The 19579-nt window shown below is 57.8% G+C and overlaps 1 protein-coding gene across 7 annotated transcripts in view; it reads left to right on the top strand.

Annotated features, from left to right (window-relative positions):
- The window catches only part of COL16A1 (collagen type XVI alpha 1 chain), a 51814-nt gene that overhangs the window by 18763 nt on the left and 13472 nt on the right, over positions 1-19579 (top strand). The window contains exons 31-56 of one of the 7 annotated variants that reach the window (XM_043909558.1): positions 434-469; positions 677-784; positions 1102-1224; positions 1331-1384; positions 1584-1625; positions 2218-2253; positions 2344-2397; positions 2580-2648; positions 4708-4761; positions 4853-4879; positions 5634-5693; positions 5874-5921; positions 6050-6103; positions 9468-9521; positions 9734-9766; positions 11902-12018; positions 12118-12159; positions 12241-12327; positions 13242-13286; positions 14170-14214; positions 16012-16065; positions 16591-16644; positions 17233-17286; positions 18772-18816; positions 18949-19002; positions 19305-19340. In XM_043909558.1, the coding sequence (XP_043765493.1) occupies positions 434-469; positions 677-784; positions 1102-1224; positions 1331-1384; positions 1584-1625; positions 2218-2253; positions 2344-2397; positions 2580-2648; positions 4708-4761; positions 4853-4879; positions 5634-5693; positions 5874-5921; positions 6050-6103; positions 9468-9521; positions 9734-9766; positions 11902-12018; positions 12118-12159; positions 12241-12327; positions 13242-13286; positions 14170-14214; positions 16012-16065; positions 16591-16644; positions 17233-17286; positions 18772-18816; positions 18949-19002; positions 19305-19340 (1485 nt within the window). Of the gene's footprint in view, positions 1-433; positions 470-676; positions 785-1101; positions 1225-1330; positions 1385-1583; positions 1626-2217; positions 2254-2343; positions 2398-2579; positions 2649-4707; positions 4762-4852; positions 4880-5633; positions 5694-5873; positions 5922-6049; positions 6104-9467; positions 9522-9733; positions 9767-11901; positions 12019-12117; positions 12328-13241; positions 13287-14169; positions 14215-16011; positions 16066-16590; positions 16645-17232; positions 17287-18771; positions 18817-18948; positions 19003-19304; positions 19341-19579 lie in introns of all 7 variants that reach the window. The other 6 variants (XM_043909554.1, XM_043909560.1, XM_043909557.1 and 3 more) reach the window with 6 other exon arrangements.

The raw sequence follows: 19579 nt of genomic DNA, 5'->3' as shown, positions 1-19579 counted from the left end.
CAACAGGCATTCAAGAATGATAATTACAAAAAAAAAAAGAATGATAATTACCACTGGAGCGATTATTATTGTTACTGCTTTACTCATAGCAGTGAATGCTACCATAGTGCATATCATGGGCCATTCGCAGCTTCGTATATGTCAACTTGTCTGATCTCACAAGGACTCTGTGGGGTAGAAGGCTGTGTCTTTTTTTATCATCTCCATTTGATAGATAAAGAAACTGAGGCACAGAGAGGTTAAGTAGCTTGCCAGGGTCACCCAGGCAGGAAGTCTGACTCAAGGCTCTTTTCTTAAGCTACACAAATTCACCAGAAGGACAGCAGAGGTTTTGGTTTGTCTTGTGTGTTGTCTTCCTCGGATCTAACACACTGCCAGACACGTAAGGGTGTCTAGTATGAGGGAATGGACGCTGGAAATGCTTTCTCCTCAGGGCAAGGCCGGAGAGCGTGGACTGAAGGGGCAAAAGGTGAGAGAAAACTCGGTGGGCACGGGTGAGCACCACTTCTCTCAGATGCCGTCCCCACCTCCTATTCCCGAATTGTTCTGTGCCCACTCTCCACTCCCGGCCCAGCCCCCAACCCCAGTGAAGGGCTCTGAGTGCCTGTAGGGCCCAAGAGGCCACTATGCCCCGAGCTGGGTCATCCCTGCCCTCCTTGAACCTTACTTCTTACAGGGTGATGCTGGGAATCCTGGAGACCCTGGAACACCAGGCACCACGGGGCGGCCAGGACTGTCGGGAGAGCCAGGGGTTCGGGGCCCTGTGGGGCCAAAAGGAGAAAAGGTCAGTCAGGCAGGGGGCAGGTTGCCCCACAAGCACAAGGGGATCAGGCCGAGAGCTAATGAGGGGAAGGACTTTGGGGTCAAGGCCGTGATCCTCATGAGATGCTGGCTTCACCGGCTGGAGGCGCCTTGGCTCTTTTCCAAGGCAGGGGAGGAGACCCAGGAGTCTCAGGGGCCAATATTGATATTCTGGGCTGAGGAGGGGTCGGCGGAGGGGCGGAGCTCTCCGAAGGGCACAAGGACCCCCGTTTCCAATGCCTCCCCTCTTGGCGGCTGGGCCTGGCTTACGGCTTCCTGACTGTGCCCATCTCTGACCAGGGTGATGGCTGCACCGCCTGCCCCGGCCTGCAGGGGGCGCTGACAGACAGAACAGGGCTGCCTGGGAAGCCAGGCCCGAAAGGAGATCCTGGGCCGGAAGGCGTGGGCCGGCCTGGTAAACCGGTGAGTTCTGGCCACCTGCCTTCTTGTCCTTCCCTCCCTGGGCCTTCTTTCTCTCCCTCCTGCCCCTTTGCGCCTGTGGGAGTCCTGGCTCACCTGTGTCTTTTAGGGCCAGCCTGGTCTACCAGGAGTTCAAGGACCCCCAGGACTGAAGGGCATACAGGTATGTGTGAGTGTGGGGGGCCTGGGCTGCAGCTCTGTGGGGGTGGGGAGATACTGGGGGCAAGTGGGCCTGGATGGGGGAAGGGAGATTGGGCTGCCGAGCAGGGGGGAGGGGGAGGAGGCTGAGGAGGAGGGGCTGGGGCAGGGGTGAAGGATGAAGAGGGAATCTCAAGCTCAAGCTTGTCCTTCTGCCTATTTAGGGAGAGCCCGGCCCTCCAGGAGTGGGAGTCCAGGGTCCCCAGGTGAGCTTCCAGCCTTCCCTTTACCTGCTTGCCTCCCAACACTTACTCTCAGTTCAGTTCAGTCGCTCAGTTGTGTCCGACTCTTTGCGACCCCATGGACTGCAGCAGGCCAGGCTTCCCTGTCCATCACCAACTCCTGGAGCCTACTCAGACTCATGTCCCGTTGAGTCGGTGATGCCATCCAACCATCTCATCCTCTGTCATCCCCTTCTCCTCCTGCCTCCAATCTTTCCCAGCATTAGGGTCTTTTCAAATGAGTCAGTTCTTCGCATCAGATGGCCAAAGTATTGAAGCTTCAGCTTCAGCATCAGTCCTTCCAATGAACACTTACTTAGCCGACTGCTTACTCCCACCTGCCCCCCCAAACCTCAGCCCCCTCCCTGCCCCCAGAGGCTCCAGGGCACAGCCCTGGCCTGCTGTCGCTTCTGTCTGGGACTTTGGTTTGGACCCCCTGCCCCCTCTGACCCTCCGGATCTCCTTGTGGAGCCCTCCTGAGTTTGGGCTGGCAGATACCCCACCCCAGACCAGATCTGTCAGTGGGGCAGGTTGGCTTGGGCCACTGTGACCGAAGCTGCCTTTTTCTGACTTGCAGGGGGAGTCTGGAGCCCAGGGTTTGCCTGGCATTCAGGTATGTACGTCTGCCTCGGGTGTTGGAGGAGCCTGGCAGGGGAAGGGGCTGCCCGAGGATAGGAATAACTCAGTGTGCTTCCATCTGCAGGGGCTTCCGGGCCCTCGGGGACCACCTGGCCCTGCTGGAGAGAAGGGTGCCAAGGTGAGCCTCTGCCTCCTTGGGCTCTAGACTAGTAACGCTTCAGAATGTCCTGGCCGTGGGCACAGGGGACGTGGGAACTGAGGGATACTCATCAGACGGCTGCGCAAGGCCTGGTCTCCCCTGCTGGATTGTCACTAGCTTCAGACTCGGGCCCTGCAACCTTGGTACCCTCTCTTCCACAGGGATCTCCAGGAATGAAAGGAGCCACTGGGCCGGTGGGACCTCCTGGCGCCAGTGTCTCTGGGCCTCCGGTAAGGGCCCCCTCTGTACTCCACACTGGGGATTTTGCTGGGACTAAGGGCATTCCCACCAGGAAGAGGGCACGGGGCTGACCTTGCCTGTCATGGCAGCATGGGGGATGGGAGGCGAGAGGCCTCAGCTCAGCCCAGCGTGGGAGTAGGAGGACCACACTGTTTGAGGCAGGGGGTGGGGGGGGGGTGTCCCTGAAGAATGACAGTATTGACCACCACCAGTTTTTGAGCAGTGACCACGCTGAGGCCCGTGCTAAAACAAACAGAGTTTAACTTAATCCTCACAACAGCCCTGTAAGGGAACAGCTATGATTATTCCCATTTCACAGATGAGGAAAATGAAGGCCTGAAAGTGAGGAGACAGAGCCAGGACTTAAACCCAGTTCTGTCTGACTCAAAGCCCATATGTTCAGCCCCACCCCCCCACCCCACTTCAAAACTTGGAGTCATTCGGGATGATCTGAAACAGTGCTGACCAGTAGGACTCTCTGCCCCACCTGAGATGTAGCCACCAGCCCCCTGTGGCTCTTGAGCACTCAAAAATATAGCTAGTGTGACTGAAGAATGAAATTTTACATTGAATTTAATTTTAATTATTTTGAATTTAAGTAGCCACATGTGGCTATTGGCTACCATGCTGGCCAGCACAGCTCGATCTAGACCAGCAACACTTTCAGTCTCATTTACCCTCAAGGACCTCCTTTGATTACTGTCCCACCAATGATTTCCATATTCTGAAAGATGTATCTATTGAACAAATTGCACAGATTAGGTAATAATAAGTGCATTTCCTCGTTTTTATTCATCAAAGACCTATATAATAGCTAGCTTCAGCTCCACATGAACCCACTAGAATTTTTCAAGACGATATAATTCTAGCCTGAATCAAAGAAACGCTACCTTGCAGCCAGCCAGTGCCGTGCCAGGTCGTGGGCAAATGTATAATTTTTCTTAGGCTTTTGGTAATGTTGAAAATAGCTCAGTGAACCGTATCTTTTCTATCTTTATCGATCCCTAGAGAAAGTCCAGACCCAGTTTGGGAATCACTGATGGATTCCTCCTGAGAGGGCTATGGCCTTGCCCAAGTCCCCACTGTCAGTCTGGGTCGTCATGGTCCCTGCCTGAGCCAAGGAGCACCCCCTCCCCTGTCCCTGCTAAAGGCAGATGTGAAGGTGAAGGAGGCCCTGGTCCTCAGGGAGCTCCGAGTCCCATGTGGGAAGGTGGCTTGTCTGGCAGGAGAGCGGCTGTCAGCGTGTGCCCTGGCTGATCTCTCCAGACCAGCTTCCCTCAAGCTGAATCCCATCCGCGAGGCTCCCCGGTCCCTAGCTGTGTGACCTTCAGCACGTGACAGCCTCTCGGAGCCTTTAATTCCCTTTAATAAGAGCTGAAATCGCTATCTTAAGTCACCTGAGAGACCTTTTATGATGGAGAGACTGTGTCGCAAGCACTGAAGACAGAGAGGATAGAGCAGGGACCTTGGGGCAGAGCACAGACCGGGGTGCAGTCATCCTGTTGGGCCTATTAGAAAATCTTGTTAAGCCTCAGTTTCCTCCCCTGGGGGCTTCCCTGGTGGCTCAGCTGGTAAAGAATTCATCTGCAATGTGGGAGACCTGGGTTCAATCCCTGGGTTGGGAAGATCCCCTGGAGAAGGGAAAGGCTACCCACTCCAGCATTCTGGCCTGGAGAATTCCATGGACCATACAGTCCATGGGGTCGCAAAGAGTCGGAGACAACTGAGCGACTTTCACTTCCTCCCCTGTGAAGTGGAACAATACCATCCTGCAGGGCTGGGAGTGGGGGGGTTCTATCCACTGCTCTCTCACAGGCGCTTGGCCCACTGTCTGGCCCCCAGAAAGTGCTGGAGAAATGCCAGTCTTCCTCCTTCCTCCTCTCCTTGTCTCGTGGGCCTCAGTCTCCTCCTGTGGACATGGGCACTGAGATGTGGGTTCCAGGGAGCCTGGTGCTGCTTCCGTTTGTCCCGTCACCCTCCCCTCCAGGCAGGCCAGCTGGCTGGCTGCTGTCCAGCCCCACCCGCTGACCCTGGGCTCTCTCCCTGCAGGGCCCTGATGGGCAGCAAGGACAGGCTGGACTTCCAGGAGCCAGAGGGATGCCGGTGAGTGCTGTGTCTCAGGGCAGCAGGAAGCCACCGCTGGCCCTGACTCTGCACCCCTGTCTCCTCACCCACCTGTGTTTCTTCCCTGCAGGGTGAGAAGGGATCACAGGGAGACAAGGTAAGTCCCATGGACCTGTGACTAGTACCTCCGGGGAAATTAACAGCCCCTAGAACCCTGCCACCCGGGGGATCCTCTGCACTTGGTCGTGACCCTGGACTGGAGGATGAGTGCTGAGGAGTCATCCTGGTCTTGCCACCCACCAGCTCCCTGGTTCCAGGTTGCAGGGGGCCCCAAACACTTCCCACCTCACCTGGTTGCCAGCCCAGGGCTCAACCAGGTTCCTAGGAGACCCAGAGAGCTCCAAGTCTCCCTATGGCGGGCAGCTGCATTTTTCAGATGGGTGCTGAGTCACAGGACAGGGGAAGGAACTGAGTTCAGAAGAACTAGTGAGAGGACAGAGATGTGAGGGACCAGGAGAGAAGGGCATGGAAGCCGGCCTGGGCCAAGCCGAATGAGGCTGAAAACCTGTGCAGTCACAGATGGTGATGAAGCTGAAAAGGCAGTAACAGGAAGAGCTGTTTGCTGAGTGCTTAGCACATGGCAGGAACTCTGTATACATTCATCCAGTCCATCCTCATGACAGTCTTTGCATCGGGCATTATTATCCCCAATGTACAGAGGAGAAGACTGAGGTTCAGAGAGGTTGAACAGATTACTCAAGGGCATAGTCATAAGAGGCAAATCCTGGATTTAAATCCTGCCTTCTCCATCTCTAGAGCCCGCCCTGCCTCCCAGCTGTCAGTTTGCAGAGGGTACTCCATCCTTGCCCCCCCACCCCCCTTGCCACTGACGAAGGCTCTTCTCTTTTCAGGGCGAGCCGGGGGAGTGCTCCTGCCCCTCCCGAGGGGACCCCATCTTCTCTGGCATGCCGGTAAGTGGTGCCAAGAGCCTTCCCCCGAGCCTGGGGGAGAGGAGGCCTGGCTTTCTGCCCCGTGTCCACGATGCACGGGCCCCCGCGCCCTGGCCAGCTGCCTCCCCACGCAGCCCTGCGCTTGGTGTGGGCATTGCCTGTAACCTCTCCCCTTCTCTTGCGACCCCCACCCCCACGCAGGGCGCTCCGGGACTTTGGATGGGCAGCTCCTGGCAGCCGGGCCCGCAGGTGTGTCGCTTATCTCCTCTGTGTCTCCTCTCATCCGCCAGCGCCCTGAGGCTTGCCCGTCCTAACACTGCTGCCCCCGCGATGGGGCAGAACTCTCTCTGGGTCTGATGATTTCTTCTCTCCCTCAGGGTCCTCCGGGTGTTCCTGGACCACCAGGCCCTCCTGGAATGCCTGGGCTGCAGGTACAGAGGGAGAGCGAAGGGAGGGCAGGGCGGCAGGGCGCATGCTCTGTGCTTGACCCCAAGTGTGCCGCTCCCTGGCCCCAACACCCGTACATGTCATTTCTCACTCCTTGTCTCCTGCTTCCCAGGGTGGTACCCAGGGCCCACTGGTCCCTGAGGGGAGGCTGTGTGTACTCCCAGCTCCTTTCTGAGGCATGTCCTGTTGAGTGTAGCCCAGGCATCTCACTGACACCCGTGCCCAGCTCAGGCCTTGGTCAGCTGGCAGGAACCCAGAATCTAGTTCTGCTAACAATCCTTGATACTGGTACAGAGCTCACCATTTTGGAGCAGCATTGAACATTCATTCACGCAACAAATATTTTTGCACATCTACCACTGTCCAGGCACTGCTTTAGGTGCCAGCGATACAGCAGTGGACAGAAAGAAATCTCTGCTCTCTGGGAGCTTGCATTGTAGTAGGAGAGGCAGATGATAAGCCAGAGAAAGAAATAAAATATAGTACGTTAGAAAGTGATACGTCCTGATGAGAAAGTTAAAACAGGGAGTGAAGATAGGAAATGGGAAGAGTCCAGAGCAGATATTTGCGAAAAGTGTTGAAAAGAAAGGAACGTTTGAATCAAGACCTAAAGGAAAAAAGAGAAAAAAGAAAAATAAAAAGACTTGAAGGAAATTAGGCGTGAGCCTGCAAAGGAGAATATTCCTGACGGATAAGGTAGCAGGTGCAAAGGCCCGGGGGTGGAGACGTGCCTGCCATGTCTGGGGAGCAGGAAGGAGGCCACAGAGTGGGAGAGAGAAGCAGGAGTTGAGATCCACGTGGCATCATGATTAGAGTGTGTGTTCCAGAACCAAGCAGCCTGACTTTGAATCCCAGGTCTGCTATGTGTTAGCTTTGTGAAGCTGGGTATGTTACTTACCCTCTCTGTGTCTCGGTTCCTTCATCTGTTAAGGGGAAATAATTACCAAACCTACCTCATGGGGCTTTTGTGAGTATTGTTAAACAAGTTAACACCTGCTAAATGTATAGAACCTTGCCTGACATATAGTGAACATGCCATCATTATGACAACTACTGTTACGATTTTACATCTATTCTCTCACATTCATCTGGGCCTTACATCAACTCCAGTAGGAGGGCGATGTTATCCCCAAGTCACAGCTGAACACACTGAGGCTCTGGGAGGTGAAATATCTTGTCTGGAGTCATTGGCTAGGAATTGGCAGTGCTGAACTGGGGCTTTCCCGAGCAGGGCACGTTTGTCTGACCTTCACTGCCCTGCAGGGTGGCTCCCCCAGGCTTGCATGCCAGGCCACACTTCCCAGAGGCCCTAGGTGGCGGAGACAGTGGCTTCTGCTTGTCTGGCTCCCAGCTCATGAAAGAGTGAGTCTCACCTGAAAAAGCAAAGGAGAATCGCATGGAAGGTTCCCTCTGCCCTGACAATTTACTATACACCTGCCTCCACCCTGGCCTGAGAATCGGCTCTGGGGACCCCCTTTGCTGATGGGAGCCTCTGTCAGGATTCCAGTTCTCTGTCTCTTTGAAAGCTCAGAATTAGAGCCAACTTTGGGTCCCCCACAGGCCAGCCTCACCTTTACCAAGTGTCCAGGCTTCCGGCCACATGGCCAGGAAATAGCAATCAGTCTGCAGGGGGCTTGCGGTTTGCCAGGAGAAGCGTGAGAGTCATTTCAAAGTGACCCATTAACGAGCGCACGCTGATATCATGTGAACCCGGCCAAGACATGCTGGGGGAACAAGGCAGAAAGAGTGGATGCCACCAAGTCTGGTCCCATGCACCAGAGTCCCTGTCTGGCACCAGTGCTGGAGACCAAGCCAAGGCTGCTGCCAGCAGGCACCTGCCCCGTGCCAGGCCGGGTGCAGGTCCCAGTGCCTGGGGGTCCTTCCAAGGAAGGGAGAGCCCAGCAGTAACTCTCTTCAGGCACAGGAGCAGACTCGGAGATACACAGCATCCCGACTCCAGGAATGACATCCATTCCTACAGACATTAAGGAATGTACGGTTCTATAGCTAGTAGACGGTGCGTAGGTAGCTCTTCAGTCTACAGTAGAACCAAGTGGGAGGTGTGGTGCTGGGAGGCCAGGACAGGAAACTCACAGTCTCAGGCTTGAGCGAACACACAGGCAATGAAGAAGGGAGCAGGGGTGAATGATGCTTTAGGGGCCTAATTAGAAAGAACACGGTCAAGGTGTTTTCCCTGTGTCGGGTGCTATTCTAAACACTTTACCTTCTTAACCACTGAGGGCTCGGAATGAGCAGGGCTGGGTGACGGCACGTGGCGTGCAGGAGGGGCCGGGGGAGACTGACTCAAGGTCTGACCCAGGCCTGGTGGAGCCTGGCCTGAGATCAGGTGGGCTGCTGGGGAGGGTGACAGGTTCTATCTCTGGACACTGAGACTTGAAGGGAGGCCGGCTGTCAGAGTAGACCAAGGAAACCCTGTGGGTGGGGGAGCAGCGGTGCATTCACGCGGCACATAGTTGATGCAGGCCTCCTCCAGGGCACCGGGGATTTAAAACCAAACACACTCCCAGCCTCCACGGAGTATTTAACATGCAAATATGCATTGTGTGTCTGTAAGGGGAACAGAGTCTGGGTGGCAAACATTTAACGTGAGCATCACAGGTGCCAGGCTCTGTACAAAGCTCTTTATAGCTGTGAGCTCCTTTAAGCCTCCCCGTAAACTATCCCTGTTTTACAGAAAAGGAAACAGAGGCAGAGATTTTTTTTCCTCTCCCAAGTAACCTGCCAAAAATTGTGCGGGTGGTCAGTTAGGATCTGCACCTGGACGGGTCTGACTGCCAGCCTCCTCCCTGTGTATGCATGAGCGTTCTGGGAGATGCTTTTTGAGGAATGATGCTGAAATAGTCGTTAAGAGGGGGGTTGAAGTCAGTGGTCCTCAGTCTGCATCTCGCCTCTGTGCCTTGCTCGTCCTGTGACCTTTAGCAAGTTACTTGCCTCTCCGAGTTCTTCGTCTTGTTTTTAAGCTGGAGATAACATCCAACACACCGAAACAACTGTGGTGACTAAATGATAAAATATAGGAAAAGTACTTAGCACAGAAAGAATCCATAGTTATTTACTACACAGAAGACCCTCTGCCCCTAACGTGTAGGGGAACTTTTTTGGATTGGTTTTTATGGGGGGGAGGGTTCCCCCTCTGGGCCTACCTCAGCTACCCCTACAAACCGTCTGGAGACTTTCGAGTTAAGAATAGACATCAGCTTTGTGCCAGCCCGGACTCTCAGCTCTGCAGGATGAAGGGAAGGAGCAGTGGTGATGGTGAGAATGAATCAGAGGGACCTGCAGGCTAGAGAGAGGTGTCCAATCACCCGTGTCTCTTCTTGGCTGCAGGGGGTGCCTGGGCACAACGGTTTGCCAGGACAGCCGGGGCTGACTGCAGAACTGGTAGGTACCGGCCAGATCTCATTGCCCAGCGCCTCCCCTACTCTTCTCGGGGCTGAGTTTGCCACGCCAGCACCCTTAGCCTCAGTGGGGTTCCCTCTTCCCTCCCTCTTCTGAGGCTGGGAGAAGCCTGGATGCCACGTGGCTTCCCAAGGCTTCACCTGATGCCCCAAGTCCCCAGAGCCCTGCTGAGCCCTTGTGTCTGTCTCTTGCAGGGATCCTTGCCCATTGAGCAGCACCTCCTGAAGGTAAGGGCATTGGAGGAAGGGCGTGGGAACTGGCAGGGCTTCCCCTAAGGGGATCATCATAGCGCTCAGCTGCATGGTGCCGCTCACAGAGAGCTGCAGATGAAGCTGTTTGTGGGGACCAGGCATGCCACACATCTGCATAAGGGGGGCTAACACAGTGCCGGCTCAGAACAGACCCCCAGTCAGTGTTTGCTGAACGAGTGTTTGAAGGAATCCTGCAAAGGCACCCATGTGGCCATGGGTGCTCTTGCCAATTGCACCTGTGAGACCGGCCCACAGCTGCTGCCGGTGAGGTCACACCCGGGCAGAGTGGGGAGGGGGAAAGTGCACTTTTAGAACTGTCAGACCGGGACCTGCGAGGGTTATGTGCTACGGATAAGCCTGGGTGAGGGCCTGGAAGAAACCTTTGCTGTCCCTTGGTCGATCCAGAAAGAATCCAGGAAGGAGGGGGGTTCGAGAGGCAATTCTAGTGGTGCAAGAACCAGGAGCTAGGGCCTGGTTGGAGAGCTGGCCTGGGTTAGGGACACCCCAGGGCCATGGTCTGGTCTGACCTACCACACTGGACACCACGGGTGACACAGCCTTTCATTGCTCAATCACCTCTAAAGACCAGGCCAGGAGTCTTCCTCCTCCCACTCAGCATCCCGAGGGGTCCCTCCCAGGCCCTGGCCTCCAGAGCCCCCCTGCCCCGTCCTGGTCACCCCCTTCTGGCACTGGCTGGTAAGTGCTCTGGACCTCCCATGAGTCCAGCGGTCCTACTCAGAACAGAGCATGGGGTGCCCCACCCTGCTCTGGACAGCAGTCGATGCCAAAAGCAGCTTGATGTTGGGCTAATCTGCCGGCAAGAGTTATAGGTTGGATCATGGTGGGGCTGTGGCAGTGAACCCCAGCTCTTCAGCCCTAGGCCTCTGGCAACCCGAGGTTCCCCAAGGTCTGCCTCTGGGCAAGTGATGGTGTGACTCCAAAGGTAGCATTCAACCTTTGTTGAATTCTCTGTGTAACATGTCATCTGACAGCTTCGTGATCAAGTGCTCCATGGAGGGCCCCCAACAGGAACTGAGTGTAGTCTGGAGAAAGGGTCCGATGGGGCCCCAGGGGGTGCTGACTCCCACAGGCACCCACAGCCCAGGGGAAGCCTGAGTCTGTGGACAGAGCACTCGTTACACCCTCAGATCAAACTCCAATCCAGGGTCCCACTTAACTTTAGACAAGTCAGGCTGTCTCTTTGAGCCTTGGCTTTCTCATCTCCAGAGTGCTTGTAAGATGACCCGCCTCATTGCACTGTCTGGGTTGAATGCGATCATGTGCAGAGGTCTGTCACCACGGCTGGTGTCACGAGTGCTGAGTCAATGACAACCATTATCATTGAGCTTCACAGTGAACAGTGGCGATGGAGCGGCAGCTCCTCTAGAGGCCCATGGACGCCTCCCCGCCCCACCAGGCTGTGGGTAGACGCCCGGCTTCCCAGTCCTCTGAAACTGTAGTCTAGTTTTCCACTAGTAGGTTTCATTTTGAGGGGGGTGAGGACACATAGCCTCCATCAGACTCTCAGAGAGGTCTGTGACCCCGAGAGGTTAAAGCCTCCAGGAGAGAGGAGGACCTTTCTCGTCACAGGAAGACTTCAGGCCCACACACTGGGGAGCCATGACAGCCGGGACCTGCCGTCCCATCCCTGAGGCTGTCTGCAAAGGGCTGGCAGCTGTTTCCTTGGCTCCCTTGGGCAGAGGAGCTGCTGTGTGGAGCTGGCCTTTTCAGGCTGAATCCTGGTGGCATGTCCTCACAGTGGGCGCAGGTTGCAGGAACAGCCGGGACAGATGGTCCCCCCCTGGCAGGCCCCTCTGCCTCCTCCCACACGGCTGTCTTGCACAGTGGCGTTGGCTTGGCCCCACCCAAGCTTCTTCCTGGAGGAAACTCAAAGCCAGTGTTGGGACCGGGTCCCCCGAGGAGGCAGCCGAGCGGCCTCAGGGATGCGGCTGGGGCAGAAGAGAGCGGTGGCTGGGGCGGTCTTAAGAGCGTGGGTGGGGGCCAGTCCACAGGGCACCCCAGGCTGGGTTTGGAGCAGGGATTCCCCCCATCTGGCCCATCCTGGCCCTTCTCCGGCCCTGACCCCACCGCCCTCTTCTTCTCCTCATCAGAGCATCTGCGGGGATTGTATCCAGGGCAAGACAGCCCACGAGGTGGCCCTCCTGGAAAGCGGAGAGAAGGGAGACCAGGGCATCCCTGGCGTGCCAGGCCTCGACAGCTGTGCCCGGGTAGGAGGCGGGGGCGGGGGGCTTGGGGTTGCCCTGGTGCCAGGTGAGCTCCCTGGCTGACCCCCCTCCGCTGACCGGGCCTCCGGCTGTCGTCCGCAGTGCTTCATGGAGCGGGAGCGCCCGAGAGCTGAGGAGGCCCGGGTGAGTGGGCCTCCGTCTTCTCCTCGCCTCCTGCCCCGTGTCCCACGGGGCTGCTCACACTCACCGTCCATCCTGCTCCAGGGGGACAACCACGAGGGAGACCCGGGCTGTGCAGGGAGCCCCGGGCTGCCGGGTCCTCCGGGACTGCCTGGCCAGAGAGGAGAAGAGGTAAGAGTCTGGGTCCCCACCTGGGCTGGGCCCCGAGGAGGCTGGTGTCTGCACCTCGACAACCCTCGGTTCCTGAGGGCAGTCTCATTCCTGCCAGCAGTCTCCTTGGGCCTTCTGGTGCCTCCTCATCTCCCCCCAGGAGTCCCTCAGGGGCCACTAAGGCCTCAGGCCACCCCGCACACCCCTCACTGCTCTGGCTTCATCTGCCCACCTGGCATCCGGGGCCTCCTCGCAGCACTGGACCCCCGGCCACTCTTCCTCCCTCGGCCTGCAGCTCTTTCTTCTCCAGGGCCTGCTCCCTCACCCCTTCAGCCCCCCCCCCCCCTTTTTTTTTTCAAAGATCACCTTCTCAGTGAGATATTCCCTGTTGTTCAGTTACTAAGTCACGTCCGACTCTTTGCTGGACCGCGGCACGCCGGGCTTCCCTGTCCCTCCCCGTCTCCCGGAGCCCTTCCCTGACCATCCTCTAGAATGGAGCCCCCCACACACTCCACATCCCTCGAGCCCCAGGCCCTCTCCCTGTGCCCCACTCCTCACCCTCTGGCGTCCTTGTGTTCCCTTCCCTCGGGAACACACGGCAGGTATCTGCTGAGCGCCGCCTGCACGCCAGACCCTGTTCTATTCTTTCCTGTCCACCTCTTCCCAGAATGTAACTGCCACAAGGCAAAGATTTTAAAGTCCCGTTTACTGTTATGTCTTCAGCACCTGGGATGGTGCTCAGTACATAACAATTGCTCAATAAATGTTTGTGGGCTGATTGAATGAACCGCATGAAAGCTTTACCATCCAGCGCTGACAGCAGCTGCCTCTTGACTGTGGAGGGCTCGGAGAAGGGCTGCAGAGACACCCCCCCCTCAACTGGGGCGCTGCAAGCTCTGAGCCTCTTCATTTATTTCCCGTGGCTTCCTTCGCAGGGTCCACCCGGTATGAGGGGCTCCCCGGGTCCTCCAGGCCCTATTGTGAGTATCCGTGGTCTTCTGGCCTGCTTGAGAGGCTCTCAAAGGAGACGTAAAACCCAGACACCATTCTGCTGCCATACCCCAGGAAGCTGGGCAGGACAGAAAGGGGGAACCTCTTCTGCCTTTCCCTCATCACAGCATCTGCGGGGACTGTGGTCTCCCACCTCCGAATCCCCTAGAGCCGGCCTGCTCCGCCCCATCCTGCCTGTGGTCCTGCTTAGAGGAGGCCTCAGGGCATATTTGTGTTTCCCTCACCCACCTCCACCCCCCATTCCTGCTGTGTTTTGCACAAAGGCTCATGGTCTTGATTGCCAGGAAAGCGTGTGGCAACCTGCAGGCAGGGGCCAGAAGCTAAGATGGAGCCGCCCTCCATGGCTCTCTAGGGCCAGTCTCTAAGACAAGCCTGCAGAGGCCAGCCTAGGAGCGTCTCCCCTGGGGTTGACATGGCAGGCACGTAGAAGTGACTAGGAAAACCTGGAAGAACTGAAAACACTTCCTTTGGAGGAAAACAAAAAATTTTTTTTTGCCTGATGGGAGTCATCGTAGAACCAGGGCCCCGACCTGGGGGCCCGTGGAGGTCAGGTAACAGGCACCATGGGCTTCCACTCTGGCACTGGGGTTCACCTGGACGTGGGGAGACGTGGGCCGGTGGTCTGACTCCGGGGACTGTTGCGCATCTCTGCCGTCAGCAGAGCCATTCATTCTTCCTGGAGCCGAGGCGAGGAGGAGCAGGTGGCTTCTGGTCCAAGACTCGGGAGGAGTCTCTTTTCTAGCTGCCTTGATAATACCCCCATGACTTCCTTTCCCCGTGAGCCCTCAGCCCCAGATCGTGACCCAGGGTTACTGTGCTTGTGAGATGTGACCTGCCTGTTTCTCCCACCAGGGCCCCCCAGGTTTTCCTGGTGCTGTTGGCTCCCCCGGATTGCCTGTAAGAACCTAGCGCTGCTCGACCTCCCCTCCCCTGCCAGCCAGGTCTCTGTGGCTTTTGCTCGTGTCCCTTCCTGCCATGCCCTGGCCTCCCTCCTCTGTGTGTGTGTGTGTGTGTGTGTGTGTGTGTGTGTGTGTATCATCGTCGTCATACCCCTGCAGGCTTGGTAGCTAACGACACAGGTTCCCTGAGGTCCCAGCAGCTTGGACAGCTTCCCAGTCTCTGACTTTCTTTCCATTTTTCCCTTCTCCCTCTTCTCCTGCTTTCTCTCTCTCTCTCTCTCTCTCATCATCTCTCTTCTCCCCCCTTCCGTTTCCCTTTTTTCTCTCCCACAATCACATATCACTCCCTCCAAATCCTCCGGAGCTATTTTACCTTCTTATTTTAAGCTGGTGCCTCTAGGGGCCTCTTTATTCCCTCCCTTCTCACTCTGCCTCCTGCTTCTCCCACCTTTGGTGTTGACTGAAGATTTGCTGAAAGTAGTTCTTGGGGCCCTGCCAGGCGCCTGGCACAGAGCCCGGCAGAGATGCCAAAGCTTTAGGGCTTCACACTGCAGGCTGGCACGGGTTCACTGCCCTGCTGCTTGGTGGGGCTGGTCCAGAGGCGCCCCGGGGATTTCAAGGCGGCCACGCTTGCAACCTTTCCCATCATCCTAGAGGAAGCTTCCTCCTCTTCCCTTCTTCTTCTTTGGCTCCGGGCCAAGTCTGCTCTGAAGCTGGGCATGTGATGCCAGCAGCAGGGTTTCCGGGTGTTACGGGGCCCTGCCCCTCCTGCCCCTCCTGCCCAGGGTCTTGGCCACCTCCTTCCGCCCGGTGTCGTTAATTGCTCTGCCTTCGTCATCATCACAAGTACGTTTAAGTCACTCTCATCCTCACTGTTGCTCCCTCCTGGGTCATGGAAACTAACCTCCTGTTTTGTCGGACTTCATGTTCCTGGGGTCGGCTCCTCTCCTCCCAGGGCTGGTGATGGCGGCTCAGGGAGCAGGGCCCCTCCTTGTCACAGCTCCATCTGTCCCCACGTCCTCATCCTGGCCGGACCTTGTCTGTTTCTGCTTGCTTGGGTGGAGGGGCCATCTGTCCGTCTAGCCATCTGTCTTGTGTCGTGGAAAGGTTTGGGCGCCGCGTCTCTGGAAGGCATGAGGGAGAAGGGGCAGACCTGGCCCCTTAACGGTGTGTTGCATCTATGAAGTCCAGGTTGAGGATGAGGGATGGGGACGCTACTTTGCAATGGGTATCCCCAAAGAGACAGGGACTGCTCTGGAGGGAGCCTTCCTGAGTCCTTCCCCAGCATCCCTAAAGGAAGTTGATTTTTGCCTGGGGTGGGGGGTAGGGGCGGGGCTTGGACAGGTAAGTGTCTGGCATCGGGTGCTACATCTTGGTGGGGAGCACTCTAGGAACACCTCTGCTGACAGTTGCCCCTCGGAGGGAGCACATCTGTCACCCTCCTAAAGGTCCGCCCCAGACAGTGGTCACAGTAGGGCCAACCAATGACAGTCACCTGAGAAGTGCCTTCTGAGAGTCACCCGCCCGGGTGGGTGTATCTCTCTGGTGGCCCGTCGTGGGGGCCCCCGCTCCTGAGAGGCACCCGTATGTGGGAATTTATACCTCTGACAGTGTTGCCCTTCTGGGTCCACCCCCTATGGTCACTTTGCCAGGGACACTCTGGGGCCCACCAGCAGCCACCCCCCCCCCACCTTTGCCTAGAATGGGAACAGAGGGCTGCGGGGCCGTGGGGAGGAGGCAGGGGCTGGGTGGGGACTGCCCTCCCCTGCAGTTTCTCATGATTTTTCTCTTCAAGGGTCTTCAAGGAGAGCGAGGCCTCAGGGGCCTGACGGGAGAGAAGGGGGAGCCGGTAAGAGGAGGCGGCAGGGGGGTGGCGACAGATGAAGAGCCCTGGGGAGATGGGTTGGGCCCCCTGGGATGGCTGTCAAGTGGAAGATGGGAGGTGAAACTCTCTGCCCCTCAGCCCTGAATCCCTTAGCACTGGGATCTTCACAAGCCCTCAGGATCCAAGGAAGCCGATCTCCAGGTGCCCTCACTCCTGTTAGGGGCAAACACCCCCGTCCCGGGGGCTTCCTCCCTCCCTCTTCCTAAAGCATTGAGCCTGCCCCTTCCACTCCCAGACTCCCGTCCTCCTCATCGCCTGCCCCGGGGTTTCCTCCTTCGGCTCTGCCCCCCAGGGTCCAGGCCTCTGGTGGTGGTATCCACTGAGGGAAGCTGGCCTAGGGGATATGGCTTGAGGTGGTGGCTGTCCCGGGGGCTGACTGGTGCCTGCTGAGGGGCAACGGCAGACCGGCTGGCCTTGGCCGCCCTCTTACCCAGGGAGGGGGACAGAAATGTTGAGGGGCTGGCCCATCATGTCTCCCTTTCTTTGCAGGGTCCTCCAGGGCAACCTGGTTACCCAGGAGCCATGGGCCCCCCAGGACTGCCTGTGAGTAAGCAGGCCCGGGGCAGGGGCAGGGGTGGGTGGTCTGGGTGCCCAGGGGTGGTGGTCAGAACAAGGCCAGGCTTGGGCAGCCTCAGTGGGCTTCCTCCTCTATCAGCATTTCAGCTGGTGTTTCCTGCCAGGCTGTCCATTCAGAGACCAACCTCCCCTCCCCTCCCCCGGCCACATAAGCCCCCTTGGGAGTGGGACTTGGCCCCCCTCTCTGCTTTGGGGGGACCCACTGGAGTCGCTACATATCAGGGGCCAGCGGCTCAGAGCACCCGGAGCCTCCCAGACTGGGAGAGGATTGAAGGGTGTCTGGTGGGGAGGGGCAGGGAAAGTTGGGAAGACCCTGCGGAGGCCCGACTTTGGTAGACATGACCACCCCCCACCTCCTTTCCAGTGGTGGTGGTGGGAGACCCGGAGCCGCGCTCCCGCTCTGAGAGCACCCCGCCCCACTGGTTCCCAGCCTCTTCCTGGGCGCCATCTGCGCCCAAGTGCCAGTCTGGGTGCCAGCTGCAGTCTCCACCCCTCCCATCGCACCATGCCGGGCGGGCCGCGGGGCTAATTCCCTCTCTCTTTGCTGCCTGTCAGGGCATCAAGGGGGAGCGAGGCTACGCGGGTTCCCCGGGAGAGAAGGGAGAATCGGTGAGTACCAGAGTGCTGCTCCCCATCGCTCGCGGGGGCGGGAGGAAGGGCTTCAAATGGCTGGTCCCTGCCCGCCCGCCGCCTCCTCCTCCGCTGCCGCCGCCTGGAGAGCTTCCCAGCCTCCCGTGAACGCGAGACATGACCCCAGCTTCCCAGCCCCCTGAACCCTCCAGCTGCGTCTCAAGCAGTCTGCGCTGCCGGCTGGTTGCTGCGGGGGCGGCAGCTGCGAGGAGGAGGATCGCGCCAGGTTTAGTGGAGATGGCTGGAGGGGCTGCCTGGAAGAGGGGACCTCCTCCCACCCCCACGCCCACAGGCTGGAGAGCCAGCCCGACACTCTGGACCCCGCTGCCTCCAGGCCTGTCCCAGGCCACCCAGAGCCGACACAGCCAGTGTGCCAGACCCACCCTGAGCACGGGTCATCAGTGGGAGCCCCGGCAGCGACACAGCTCACCCGGGGTCCTGCAGCTAGTTAGGGAATTAGGGCGGAGGCTGGACTTGAACCCAACCGTTTGTTTCCAGCCTCCCCAAACCTTTGTCTTCCCTTCCCCATCACTCATGCCGCCCACCCACAGCTGCTGGTGAGGCCAGGTAGGATGCTGTAAACCCCAGCTGTGCCTTTATTCAATAACACATATTTCTCGGGGGGGCCTTCTAGGTGCCAGGCTCTGTTCTGAAGATGCCTTGATGGATAAAACAGGCAGTTGGGTCTCTGGCCCTCAGGGAGCTCAAGTTCCAGTGGGACAAGCAGATAACAGATGAATAAACAGATACATATAAATTAGGAGAGATGGGGCTGGTGGAAAAAATCAAGCTGGAGCCATGAACAGGATGCTGTAGATGGAGGGTTAGGGAGGCCTCTCTAAGGGAGTGGCATTGGAACTGAGCCTTGAGTGGAGCTTCAGGGTCAGGGGTGGGGGAAGACATATAGTTGCTGGGGAACTCGAGGGAGAGGCCATGGGTGGGGGCACCCCTGGATCAGATTGGAGCCATCGATGATTTGATAAGGTTTCAAGAGACCTGGAAAGGATAAGGGATGACAGAATTCTAGGTAGAGGGGACAGTCAGTGGTATGAATGTATAGTATTCAGGGAACGGCAGTCTGACCAAGCCAGGCAGAAGATAAGAAAAGGAGAGGGAAGTGAAGCAGGAAAGGGTGGTTGGTATCAGATCACAGGATGCCTCAAAACTCAGCGTTCGGTTGATCGGTTGACAGAGGGGAGCCATGGAGGGTGTGGGAGCAAGAGGGTGTTACAATCAGAGCTGTGTTGAAGAGGAGCTGGCTCTTAAAGTGAACTAAGAGGTGGCAGAACTAGTTAAGAGGCTGGTTCAGTAGCTCAGGCAAGGGAAGGGGCGGCCAAACAGACCGGGGAGAGGAGTCCTGCAGCTTGGAAGGGCCTCCGCCCACATCCCTGCCTCTGCCCTGTGCCCTGATCTCCCCCTACCCCCCCAGTCAGAGCAACTGATTCTGCTCCTTTGTGTCAGCAGGGCCCACCAGGATCTGAAGGCCTCCCAGGTCCCCCAGGCCCAGCGGTGAGTGAGGAAGGGGACAGGGAGATGTGGACATGAGAATCCCCGATCCTGCCCTGGGGTTGCATGGGAAGGTTGCATGGGAAGGTTGCATCTGGGGGTTCCAGATGCATTGTTCTCTGTGGTTGGCAACAGGGTCCCCGAGGAGAGCGAGGACCCCAAGGAAGCTCGGGTGAGAAAGGAGACCAGGTGAGTGGTGACAGGGACCTAGCTGGTTGTTCTGACCATTGTGAAGGGCTGGGGGGAGGCAGGGAAGGGGGCCTCTCGCTGGTGGTCACTCTTATGTATGGGGTGGGGACCAGCTGTCGCCTCCTAGCCTCCACCATCCTTGAGCTGTATCCTCTCACCTCATGCCCAGAGCCTCACCTGCCGGCCTTTGGGGGCAGAGTGGAGGACAAGGCCCCAGGACTCACCGTGTCACTCTTTCCACCTGGGCAGCTAGGCTGGAGAGAGGGTGGCGCAGCACACTGCCCCTTGCTTTCTTCCCCCAGGGATTCCAAGGCCAGCCCGGCTTTCCAGGCCCCCCGGTGAGTGCAGACACAAAGCCAGCTCTGTCAGTGTGCTCCCAGTCTGGCAGGGGCAGGCCAGGCGGTGTGAGGGTGGGCCTGGGGAGGGGAGGGAGGAAGGCCCGGGAGGAGGAACGGCCTGGGTGGTCAGGCCTGATTCCAGGAACAGGGACCGGGAGAGCAAGGCCTCCTGGGTGGGCCCCAGCAGCCCAGCAGCCCGGAAGTAAAAAAAAATGCATCACGTTAATGATAAAGCACAC

The sequence above is a fragment of the Cervus elaphus genome, chromosome 8 (genome assembly GCF_910594005.1).
Source record: "Cervus elaphus chromosome 8, mCerEla1.1, whole genome shotgun sequence".
In the NCBI taxonomy this organism is placed as follows: domain Eukaryota; kingdom Metazoa; phylum Chordata; class Mammalia; order Artiodactyla; family Cervidae; genus Cervus; species Cervus elaphus.
Note: the sequence above shows the minus strand (reverse complement) of the source record. Positions and strands in the feature narration are given on the sequence as shown.